The sequence below is a fragment of the Netta rufina genome, assembly GCF_964035555.1.
Source record: "Netta rufina genome assembly, chromosome: 11".
Lineage (NCBI taxonomy): Eukaryota > Metazoa > Chordata > Aves > Anseriformes > Anatidae > Netta > Netta rufina.
In genome coordinates this window covers 10,595,963-10,609,004 of record NC_140134.1, presented here as the reverse complement: position 1 = coordinate 10,609,004, position 13,042 = coordinate 10,595,963, and the positions used below count along the sequence as shown (strand labels likewise).

Below are 13,042 nucleotides of genomic sequence, written 5' to 3'. Positions count from 1 at the left end.
CTGAAACTCTTCAAAGGCAGCATGGGGCTCTGTGCCTTACAGGAGCACCTAGAGAAACAGGACGGGGTCTCACAGGACGCTGCTGGATCTGAGGAACGTGTGAGTGTGCCTGGCCCAGCCCTCATAGGAGAGGACTAGAGAGAGAGAAGTGGGGAAACAGAAAAGTCCTGGCAAGCTCTTGGGGTAGGGGCGCAGTCCACGGGCACAAGGCAATGCCTGACTTATACCACTGACATTTCACAGAATTAAGAGTCTGTCTGTAGTGAACGGGTGTATTTTCCCCCTCCAGCTGTCACCCTAGCCAGATGAGCTGGAGGTTATGTGTGGTTCATGTCTGAGACCACCAGCCCAGCCAACCAGGGTGTGAGCACTCTTTGTGAACCCCCTGTTGGTCCCAGCTGTGGTATTTGCTGGCCACAGGCTGTTACCCCGGGTTTGCTGCTGCCCACCACTTGGGTCGTGCTGCAAAATAAGGCCTCTGAGCATCACTGCCCTCCCCTGGACAACACCATAACTGCTGGGCAGGGAAACGGACCTTCAGATCCAGTATAAGGGACAGGAATAGTGGGATCAGAGATGGAGCTGAAGGGTCATACCTCACAGGACAGCATCTAGGCTTGTTTCTAGGCTTGTTTCCAGGGCAAGTTTTGTGTGGCCTTTACCTTACAGAAGAGAAGATCCTCTCAGGACTCCAGGTGCACCACAAAGTCTTCACTGCCCACCAGCTTTGTGTAGGACCCCCACCCATGCACACCTTGTTCCTGGAGCTCAGCCTGGGCACACAGTCCTTGTCAGAGCAGTCAGGGCTGTACCTCTGCCAGCCCCATCCCCTGACTGGGCCTTGGACACATGCGTTAGCCTCATCTCCAGCCCTGCCTCTGGTCACATGTCTTGCCACTCCTAACTGGACTCCCTGGATGGGCCTTGGACACCATTAGCACCTTGCCTTCTCTGGGATGATCAACGGAGCCTTCCATCACCAATTCTGCTCTGCCCACCCTGTTCAGGTCCAGCAGGTGAGGGCACTGCCTGTGCAGGGGTCACCTTGCTGACACCATCACGGAGCAGCCCTACCCACGCAGCTGCTCCTTGACAGGTTTATAAAACACAATACTACTACGCAGCTTTGCAGGCTGTGAGTGAGGGTATGAGGGAGCTGCTCACCAGAGCCTTGGGGGGAATTAGGAATCAGCCAGGAGCCCCATGCAGGATTGCTCTGTCTTCTACTCTGTGTGCTGCACCGGCGTCTCTTCTTCCTTTCTCTCAGCAACACAACAACAGTGTGGCAGGGGAGGGGGTGGTAGGCTCAAAGGGGAGCAGAAGGGAAGATGAGCAGTATTTCCCGTGCAAGGTCGCTGCATTTGACAGGGGGATGTTTGCCTTCCCCGCAGGGTTTATCAGTTGAGCGCCGTACCCAGGGGAGCAAGCCACGTGTTTCCAGCAGCTTTCAGGTCTCAGCAGAGCTCAGATTTCTCTGATGAGGAGCTGCTAGGCGAGGGTCGTGGGGCAATGCTGCTGCCCGCACATATGCCTCCCTGGAGCTGACTCACCAGTGTTTCCCTTTTTAATAAAGTGCCCTGTAGGGAAGCTAACGCCAAGGCCACTGAGACTGGGGCTGAGCAATTAATACCGCAGACATCCTTCCCTGCCATGTCAGAGCCCGTTCAGAAAGAAGGCTCACACAGAGTCAGTGCTACAATTGCTAAAGATGAAAGATGGAAACATAGAAAACAACAAAATGAACTGGACCCAGGGATTTATCGAGCCCCTGATATGATTTTGGCAACACCAGATGCTTCACAGATCCCCTGGAAGAGGATCAAACTTTAGGAAGCAGATGGGAGGTGATGAATCTTCTTTTCCTGCTGCACTGGAGTCGGAGCTGGCTTTATGGACTGCCAAGTGGCTAGGTGGGAAACTCTGGAGCAGGGAAGAGCAGCACCAGCACACTCAAGGAGCAAGCCTCCAAAGCATTTGGCACCTTACGAATAGCTCCCCTTTGATGCAGCAGCCTCAGAAGATTCATTTTCTCCCCGCAGTGGTTCCACCCCAATTTTTTTTAGCTCCTGTGGGCAGTCCCGGCAGTTGTGCACCCAGTGTATTTATCCCTTCCCAGCTGTGACCAGGTCCGTACTGGGCATCCCAAGATCCACCCTGGGGACTGTCACAGGCAGATGCCATCGGGGCCTCCCAGCCCTGCCCAGCACAGCTCTCAGAGAGCACAAGCACCATCAGCACCTCAGCACCAAGGCCTGCGAGCAGCCCAGGCCATTGTTTTCTGGCTGTTTCCTGACTCGGTGGCCTCTCCCACCACTTCACATCAGACTACAAGGAAATCGGTGCACTAATCATGCCGTCCACATCCATCGCTAGGGAGCAGGCTCCCAGTGACACATCTGGAAGTCCCAGGAGATCAGAGGACAGAGCCTTAGTGTGAGAAGAAACTATCTGATTCCAAAAGTTCTTTTTGTTGAATGTTCTAAAAATGAGCTATTTCAGGGCTGGCATTTTCCTGTACAAATTTTGGAATGGAAGCCACCTAAATTCTAGGTGGGGCAGATAACCGTCTCTCCAGCTCCCCATCCCAGTTTCCTGAGATTCCATTTCTGAGACAGTCATTGAGATCACCATTTTTTTTCACTTTTAAGAAATGGAAAAAATGAAAGTGATTTAGCTGCAGATGAGAAGCTGAAAAAAAAAATCACACAAGGCAAATTTAATTCCCAGCTTCACAGGCTCTCAAGGAGGGGAAGACAAGCACTGCAGCATGAGTCCTTGCCTGGTAAAGCCACGCTCTGAATAAAAAGTTTCTATCCTATCCTTCCTGGAGACTCTGCTGAGTCCTCCTGCCTGCAGGACACATCCTTCCCCCTCCTCCTCAGCCCTGCAGCTAATAAAGGTGCCCAGCCTAAGCAGTAAGAACATGAGGTGGCTCATCCTTTGATCTGCGGTTTTCACCCAAGCTCTCAATGCACATAAACATATCCTCAACGATCATTTGGCTAACGAGCACTCCCTCTGCAAGAAGACTGAACCACTTAAGTGGGAAAGAGCAGGAAGCAGGACTGGTAAATGTATGTGAGGAATAAGGAAACATGGTTCAGATCTGCTGCTCTCAGACTGTCCTGCAAGGACACCGTGGCTGAGCCACTTCATCCAATGGGGATGATTCGCCTGCACCTCTGAGCTCTCCAGGACAAGGAGCTGTCTGTCCTTTTGAACCTGAAGAGCACAAGCACAATGAGGCCTTGATCTGTCATTGCTCCTGCCATATAAATAATAAAAAGGCAGCACTGGGGAAGACAGGGCAGCTGCTGCATGGGTTGTTCCTCTGCTGTAGATAAATAAGGGACTGGAGTCTCCAGAACTGCCAGTCTGGCACCTTTCAACAGCAGGAAATGAATGATTACTGCAGAGGGAAGAAATAACAAATAAACCCCCAAACAGACGACTTTTTCATGGCTGCTCACTCATCTCAAGCATGGGCAGCATGTGCCCACAGCTCCGCATGTGGGAGGCATGGAAGTTGGCAGTTTTAAACATTTTACATTTGTTCTGTTCTGCATGAGTGCCTGATATTTTTTTTTTAAAGAAGGAACTGGCTGGGGGAATCTGGAGGTTAAGAGCTGCAATAAGAGGCAATTTTTTAAGCTTTGTCAGTTGTTGCTGCTTAATCAACTGAACATTGTCCCTTTGAATAAAAGATCCTGAATTCTCAGTGAGACAGTTGAAAGGTACCATGAAATCCCCGCGCATGCACCATATGGTACAGATCTCCCTCACAGCAAACAGCGCACTGAGCAGCACAGCTTGGGACATTACAGGGAAGTCTGGTCGCTGTTCCTACAACGGAAGGCCAAATTGTGGCTTGTCTGCTTCAGCCTGGTTTAATGGGATATTGTGCAGCTCCCCAAGGAGCAGCAGGCAGTGCGATCACACCCACCCTTCATGTGGCTATGGAGCAGGAGGCTCAACAGTTTCCTTGGGACCAGTAATGGGAATTAGGATGTTACGGATAAGACCCAGCTATGGCTCTAGGGCTCCCCTGCCTCTTCCCTTTGGCTCAGCAGAAAGAGGGATCTCAGATCCCAGCAGAAAGACGCCCTCATTTTTGCTCTTTGCTGTCTCCTGCCAGGAGGGGGAGCCTGGCTCCTGCCTTGCGCTGCAGGCAGCCCGCAGCAGGCTGTGCTGGGGCTCTGCTCCGACACTGCCATGGCTCTACCAGCGCTTGCTGGACCGTGGAGGATGCCCCTGAAAGGACATGGGGGAAATGGGAAGCTGGGGACACCACGTTAGTGCTGAGAGGCGACCAGGGGCCTGGGGAACATGACGGGCAAGCACTTACCACCATGCGGTTGAGGGATACCCAGCAGTCATCAGGGAAGTCCTGCAGCATGGGCACGAGGAACTGGAGGCAGCCATCCCAGTGACACAGCAGCAGCATCATCCCGATCAGGTTCACAATGCGCACCACCGCGCTAGCCAGATCATAGGTCATGTGGAAGATCTGCAGGGGACAAGAGGGAGCAGATTAGATGGCAGCTCCCCAAACAACCAACCCAGCATAATTAGACGCAGTATCGGGGTCAAGAGCCTTGCTGATGTGACAGGAAAGGCTGCATCAGCTCAGCTCGGGTCAGTCACTGTACGCGAGCAGAGCCAGCTGAAAAAAAAATAGATTAAAAACCAAAATACAAAATTGTAAGCACTCAACCCTCTTGCCCTTTGATTTTACCTTCAATTTACATTGAAAGCTCCATAACTGCTCTTATAAAATAAGTTGGTTGCAAATATTTCCAGAACATCAGCCACACCTCAGAAATAAACTCCATCATCACATCTTTTTAACCGCAGTGACCTTCTTTGATTTCTGCTCTTGTTGGATATATGTGTTGCACTGACCCATGGCTGAAGCTGTCTTTGTATCGGATGTTGGATGTAGCCTCTGTATGTATCAAATGCAAGAAAGAACAGCCTCAAACTCAGTAGACTTCTACCAGAGCACCTGGTTTAACTAATTTTTGTACCAGCTGCTGCATCACTTCAAGTCTTACGAGATGGATATGAAATTGCACTTAAATGAAGCGCAAGGAAAAGAAAAACATGTCAGAGCTACACAGCAGCTCTTCGCAAGGACACCCAGAAACCTGACAGAAAGGAGCTGCAACCCCTTCTCTGCAGCCAGTTCTCTGATTTCTCTGATACCAAGGAAGCCTACATCCCTCTCGTCCACAGCACTAGTCATAAGCAGGACACACAGAGACAACTGGGTACTCCGTCATCAAATCCACATAGGTAGTCAAGAATTACTTGATGGACACTATTTCGGGGGGACTTTGTTGTAGAGACATTGAGGGTGCTTGGCTCTTTTATGCCCAGCAGCCCTAAGCTACATGCCTGCCTAGGACTGGTTTTCCTTGCCCTGCAACATGTCACGGTGAGCAGCAGCAGAGCCCTGGCAAGCACGGTCACCCTGCGTGACTGAGCACAGAGCCTCTTCCAGCCTCTTTTCCCATGAACACATCCCATGAAGAGGGGGAGCAGGGAGCAGCCCCTACATGCTGCTGTAGTAGCAGCAGTCCCTCCAAGGAAGCAGGATTGCTGGGATGCAGAGGAGGCAGCACGGCCACCTACTACAAGGGAGATGCTCTCACTCCGACATCACCCCGCAGAGACCCCGAACACATCTGACATCTTTTCCCACACGCTGCTGCATCGCCACAGCAATCTGGGAGGGATGGAGGCCTGAGAGCCATGCCCTAGTGTGTCCTGCCCTAGAGTTCCACCTGGAGAAATATTAATCACCACTCCCCACACACAGTGCTGTGCTGCTGCTGTTGCTGGAGGAGTGAAATATTTGCAGGGCTGGGTGTGAGTGCAGCAGAGACTCACTGCTGTCACAGCCGGGCCCTCTCAGGAGGCCTCCCCATGGTTTGGAGGCACGTGCAGCCTGGCTGGTTTGTGTCTCAGCCCGCAACCCGGTGACACAATGTCCTACTTGGATTTAATGGAAGGAAATGGAAACAGCATGCCTCCTGGTGCTGCTGCAAAGCTGACCTCCAAGTGAGCCACGCAGAGCGCATTTATCCAGACCTGCAATTTCCCTAGGGGTGTAACAAGATTTACTCTCATTTCTTCAGATGTAAAATAAGCCACAAATGCGACTTTCTTACGAGTTGGCCAAAAGACAGGGAGACACTGACACAGGCTTATATAGGGTGGTAAAGCCATTTTCAGTTTGCTGAGTTATGAACAAAAACAGAGAGTGCAGTGACAAAAACTGCAGGGAGAAGCATTTCCTGAGTGCTGAACAGCTCCACGGAGCCCCAGTGCAGAAAGCTGGGGCAGATGATTACTGAGGAGCTGTCTGTCTGTCAGGGAAGCTGGGGACAGGGCCGTAGGCATGCTGTGTGACTGTATGGCAAGGTCCATCTACCTGCTTGCTGCCCTTACAGGGTTAGTCCTGCTCCTTGCAGCCACCAGCAGCAATATGAACCTGCCATCCTTGCCAACATCATGGACTGGCTCCTCTGCTCCCACAGTGAGTCAGTCTGAGCAGCTAAAAAGGCAGAAAACTAATGTTATGAAAGAAAGGAATCGTGTTTGTCAGTTTAGCTCCCTAAATTGGCTCATCACTCTGTTGTCAGAGCTAGCTGTTCAATTTCAATGCTCGTTGCCACACCAGATATTAACACTTCCCTACCTAATCAGGATGCCACGAGGTCACATGCATTAGGAGATGCCAGCGTGCTCAAACCAGACCAGAAGGGAGCCACAGAAGAATGCCGGGAAGGAGAATGATGAATGATGTGGATAGCTGCTTCTAAACCCCATTATTTCCGCTGCATCCAAGGTGCAGCTGGAGTCCACAGTGTCACTTAGCATGAGAAAAGCCATTCTAATGATATTTCTGAGCTGAAAAGAAGAAAATATCCAAAATCCAGCATGAAAGGCTGTTCTAGGAAATCCGACTCTCAATGCTGACTCAATAGGTCAGTATGAAAGCCAAGCACATAATTCATAAAGAATAATTCCTACTGGTTTCACCTTTTTTTTTTTCCATTGCAGAAACGATCATTCTCATTTAGATAACCCGAAGTGAAGCCAGCCTATCTGAGTGACAGCCATGGGCTATGGTTTTAATGAAGCCAGAGCAGCAGTTTGCAGAAGGATCACTGGGTGGATCTTTTGTATTGCCAGGGTTTTACTATATTAATTACTTTTCCTCTCCCACCTATGTGTGTTTTTCAAAGAGCTTCAGCCCTCCTGTAACCCAGGGAACTCCAGCCAGGGAGAGAGAGAAACCTAGTCTGGTTTAGGAAGTGCCTTTCCTCCTTTAATATATTAAAAGTAGAGAGTGAAGAGCCTGAGGGAATGGATGGTTTAGGGGAAAGGTAAATGGATATGGGGCTTCTTATACGATGAATGGCATCTGTTCTGGTCAGGGTTGGGCAGCAAGCCCTTATCCCGTGGTGCACCTGCAAAATCCAGCCGTAAATGAATGTGTTTGTTTCTGCCACTGGGTCCTGCTGCCTTCTCTCACTCTCTAAAGGATGGATTCAGCTCACCTACTGTGGGCCTAGAGGCCATTAGTCACTAGATGGAAGCACGCCTACTGAGGGCGAGACATCTGGTTTGCAGCACTCGTGTACCTGAGAAGGGGACACACCACATCTCAGGAGTTCCTTCCTCTCTCTGCTGCCCATAGCGTAAGCCTGGGTCAGAACTCCAGCTGTAAATGTCTGAGCTGCAGGTAAGACAAATCTAATTTCAAATGTCAGTCTGTGGAGCTACCAGCCCACTCCTTGAAATACATTTGCATTCACGTGCAAGAGAAAAATATGAAACACTCACCCTGCGGCACACGGGAATAACAGTGCAGGGGTGGAATGAACACCTTTCACTGGGAAGAAGCTCCTGCAAATGCACTGCGGCACTGCAGGGAATGCTAACTCCAGGAGTGTGCTGGAGAGGGCCTCGCCAGCGCTGCAGAGCCCAGAAGCAGCCTCCAGCTCACCAGGGAGAGACGGGGAAGAAACATTCCAGAATAGCTGCTCCAGGAGCAGAGGAACACGTACGGTAATTGGTACTTCTCTGGTTTTCATTATTAACACTCGGGGCTTTCTTGTCCTGTTGTAACACAACCCCAGCTGGGTCCCAGAGCATTACACCTCTGTCTGTCCCTGGAACTGCTTTTTCCTGCCAGCTTTCAGCTGCCTGTCATTTAGAGGAAGGGAGTGGGGAGGAGGATGAGGAGAAGGAAGAAGCATGGACTCTAGCTTAAAGGTACCTGTTTCCAAGGGCATTTTCTGATTGAGCCAATAGTGCTGTTATTTGACTGTCCAGAACAAGCTGTGGCTTCAGAATCCCTGCCACAAAGTCCACTCTGTGCTTCTAGCCAAAGGCACCTTGCGGCACTCTCTAAAAGGATAGGTGGGGGAAAGTGGAAGGACCAAAGCTTTCCTCAGCAAAGTCATCTCTAGGTATAAGGGCTCCGTCTTGGAAATCCAGCCCATACTGAGCAAACTATCTGTCAGGATCCTCATGGCATGAATCCACGATCCTGGAAGTCCCAACTAACTCTGTGCAGCACCCCTCACTTGGCTCTCTGCTGCAGCAGGCTTCCTCTGTCCTGAACCTTTGAGCTGGAAGAAATCAAAGACACCTTGGAGAATTGGGGGCCTGGCTCTGGCAGTGAAACGAGGGCTTTGATTCAAGTCGAAGCTGTATATTTAAGTGTTGCATGTTGGCACATAGCTTGCTGTGGCCATCCAAACCACTAGGTCAACAATATTTCTCAGATCCTTGCGAGCGATGCTGCATTGCCGTGTCCGTCTGTCTCGGGACCACAACCGCAAGCTCCTGGTGGCTCTGCATGGGCTGGAGGTGCCGTGCTTGGAAGAGGCAGATTGTCCTGAGGGGCTGGGGACTGCGATAAGGCGTAGCGACGATTCTGTTTGGAGCCAGTGTTTGAGCCGGAGCTAGACACCCTGCCAGACAGAGCTAACAGCATGCACAGTCACTCAGCTGAATGCTGGCTCTGCGCAGAACTGCCTTGCATCCGCTGGGTTTACGAACAGATTCTGCACCACAGGAAAGCAGTGAAACTGCCTGTTGCCCTTCACTACCTCTACTAGCAATATCGCAGGATTTCTGTAGCACTGCATCCAAACTGAGAAAGCCTGCTGGTCCTAAGCCAGTTCTGGCGTCTGTAGCCACACCATGGATAACACACAACTGTGATAAATCCCCTGTGGCTAATCAAGTGGCTGTGACACTGCTCCAGCTTAATAGAAAGCAAAGAATTTACTCTTAATTTATGGTTTAAAATCCCAAAGACCTTAAAAGGAAACATAAATATCAAAAGAGAACCAAAACGGTATCATATGTTATTCTGAGAGCTCTAGGGGTCAGAGTTAAGGTTGTTCTGCAGGGAGGAAATATGTATTTTTATTCCTACTTAAGAAGAATATTTGTGGACTCTGGGGAAGAAGGTTGAGAGGTCTCTGAGTCCACCTTCTCATACTTGGCTTTTGTAGTTAAAATCAGAGGTAAAGATATCTTTTCCTCACAGAGGCACTGGCCTTTCCAAACCTAGGTGCTCAGTCTCAATCTGCTGGAGACAGGTGACTGCTCTGAAGAACTTTTTGGGAGCCTGGCCATGCAGCTCCATCCTGGAAGGCTGAAGGGAGGGAACAGACAAACAACTGGCAGAGCTTCCCCCAGAAGAGGAATCCTCTCTGGGCACATACAGCATCACGCACATTAGAGCACTGAAGCATGGAAGCCACGAGCATACACGAGGCACACGCAGAGCCAAAACCCCTGAGCAGTTCAGACACTGCTAAAGACATGCAAGAAGTTAGAGTAAGGAAAGAAGGGGCAGCTCCCCAAGACATTCAGCCTGTCATGTAGGCACACACCATTGGGAAACACAATGTTTCAGCAGAGCAACACAGAAGACCTCAGCTGCTGATGCTGTTGATGAGAAATGCATCATCAGCCCCTTTATTTGCTCCTTCCTCTCCCTCCCCAACTTTGTGTTCATTCTTCCAGGGATGCCACATTTAAGCTGTGCCAAAACATAAAGAAATCCTACCCCAAAAGGCTTGTTGTCTCCAGTAACTCATCAGGCCACGCATTTTGTTCTTGTGGATGAATAGACAAAATGCTGTTCTTGCCACTAAAACATACAAGGATAGAAACTTTGAATTTCTAAGGCTGCTTTTGCTCAGACTGGACTGCTGAAAAGAAGCTTAAGAAGGAAGGAAGGAAAATTATGTAGAGGAACACAATCAGGCTTATTTACAACCTCACAGCATACTGGGAAGCAGAAGGCCCATATGAGGGCTCAGCTTCGGGTCAGACAGCTTTGGGCCGTGCTAATCACACTGTGTTTGGCAGAACGGTGAGGGAGGGAGGGAGCTCTGGGATCCAGATTGTATTGGGACAACGCTGAAAGCACCAGCCAGCACAGAGCAGATGGACTGGAGACGGGAAATCATCTGTGGTGCACAGCTACATCTGCAAGCAGTGTGCAGATTCGGGGCTGACAGTTTGAGACGGTGTGGGATTTGGTTCTGCCCGCTTTTTGCTGTGCCAGCAAGGAAAACTATAGCCAGAAGATCAAGTTTTAGATGAAGGCCAGGGTTTGGGGTTGATTCTCTTTTTATGCTTGCTTTGCACCGAACGACATGATCAATGTCAGCAGAGTTGCTGATGCTGCCTTGAGTCAGGGTGAGAGGAGAAGCAGGTCCGTGATTCACTCGGTGCAACACTCACAGGGGGAGATGTTCGGGAGCGTGCCTGTCGCAAGGCTGCCTGAACAGTCAGTTGGAGGGAAGTGCATCGAGTGTCAGGTGTTAGGAGAGAGATCCGAGTAGATTTTACACTTTAAATAATAATCCTTTGTGCCGCTGTGGCAGTTTTCATCTGAAGGTCTCCAAGGGCTCGGCTGACATTAATCTGGTGTGCTTCAATATCTCCAGTGAATGTGTTATCTCCATTTTCCTAGACGGGCAAAATGAGGCACATAAAAGGGAAAAGCCACGGGCGCAGGAAGCTTTAAGCAAAGTTTTAGATCAAATCTGGGGACACCAGCTTTGGAATCCTGCTCTACCCACTGCCCATGTGGTGGGGCTCCCATACAGAACCAAGGAGCTGCCCTTAGCAAGGGCCACTGCAGTCCAGAAGCAGGGCAGGGGGAAGAGATCCCCGAACAGCCCGTTGCTGTTGAAGCCCTACAAGAACATGATGCAGGTCTGCAGACCTCTACCTCCTCCTGAGGTCTTTTAACTCTTTCCAGGCAGCTGGTGTCTGGCTAAGGGAAGTTCTCCAGCTATGAGATGGATATGGGGCCGTAGACAGGGAGCAGCAGAAAGCCCAAGCCAAAAGTAAAAGAAAAAAAAAAAAAAAAAAAAAAACAAACAACACAACTTTTCTTGCCTTCTCCCTCGGAGACTTGTGTCTACTGGAAAATATTTACAGCAGAGAAAGGTGAAATAGCAGGACTAATTAGCACTGAGAAAGCTGGCATAGATGGCAGATGTTTATGGATATATATAAACCCCAAAGATCCTGCCACCACCATGTGTTTTGCCTCTTGCACTCTCAGAGTTCGCGTTGTCTTGACAACAGCCCCCCTTCCCCTCCCCATGCCACCCCCCAGCCTAGACTTTAATCTTCCTCCTTTTAAGAACTTTTGTCACCACGGCAACATGACACAGACTTTTAAAAATATTTTCTAGCACAACTCAGACGACTGCCTTCCCTGCATGGTTTTCTTTAAACCTCTCGGATGAAAACATTCGGGGTTCCATTCTGCCTCCACGGAACCGAGCTGGAAGCACCTCAGGTGCTGTTGAGCAGGGCCAGGAGTTGGCTGCTGCCCCCAGCCTGGGGGGATGATGGCAGCTTCTGATCCCAGGGAACGTGTCCCAGAGCTGCAGGGTCCGTGCACAGCCTGGGGCCAGGAACTCCACGACTTTGGAGCATGTGCCCCTTTGCTTTTCAACAGGGCTTGTGTTCTCATACGCCTACAGCTCAGGTTTTCAACAGTATTCGTGCATCTCTTGATATAGTTAAACGCCTTTGGAAAAAGAAAAAGAAAAAAAAAAAAAAGAAAAAAAAACAAGCCCTGGAGCTGTAAGTAGGTTAGGTGTCTAGCTCTCTGTGGGAATGAGATATCTTACCTGCCTAGGCATTTTTTTAAATCTCTCATGGCTCTTATCTGCATCTTTGGGGGCAGTGATTCTTCTGAGAGGCCAGCAATGAATCACTTCTGGAAATAGGTCACGGGCTTTTTTGGAAGTTTAAGAATGACCACAGTCATCAGGCAAAAGGCCCATCCGGCTCGGTGGCTATACTTAGGTACGCCTAGGGAAAGAAATATCTGGGAAGGCAGAGGGGAAAGGAGGCATAAATACCTGAGAGAGAGACAAGATACACAAGCGGTTTGAAACCAGGGCGGTGGAGGTGGCCGGCGCAAGAGAAGGCAGCCGGGTGGCGAGCTGAGGTCATCGATGGACGACTTGGATGACGGAGGTGAGGCCAGGCTGCAGACTCTGCCAGAGGAACCTCAGCTGTGGCCTGATCAAAAATTCATCAAGCTAAGTGGGAAGACACCCCCTGAGTCCATTGAGTTACCAGGCACAAGGCCAATTAAAACAGTTAGCACGGGCAAGTAATGAGGCAAAATAATACTGGAAATATTGACCACGCTGTGCTGTCACCTAGGTCGGGCACAGCCCTCCCCTCAGAGCATGGCTCTATTTTCAGGCAGGGAGCTGAAAAATTGCTTGAAAAAACATCAGCTGGCGAGAGGAAATGCTGCTCTCCAAGCAATGTGCTGCTCGGCCTGTGGAATGCATCAACGCAGGAATGCTTGAGGCCAGGAGCTTGGCAGGTATTGAACACACACCTAAATAGACACCTGGCTGAAAAAGAGTAGCTTTAAAAACCAGGATATATTCTTCCTTTTCAGAGCTTAAAAAAAAAATAATAAAATGACCGAAGAATAGATCTACCTGCGAGCAGATTACAG

General features: G+C 50.0%; 1 protein-coding gene across 1 annotated transcript in view; it reads right to left on the bottom strand.

The window, feature by feature from the left end:
- Positions 1–13,042, bottom strand: part of HCN4 (hyperpolarization activated cyclic nucleotide gated potassium channel 4) — a gene marked incomplete at both ends in the record, with an annotated part of 98,730 nt that overhangs the window by 37,321 nt on the left and 48,367 nt on the right. Inside the window, one exon of the mRNA XM_084293428.1 lies at positions 4,346–4,507. Coding sequence (XP_084149554.1) covers positions 4,346–4,507 — 162 coding nt within the window. The remainder of the gene's footprint in view (positions 1–4,345; positions 4,508–13,042) is intronic.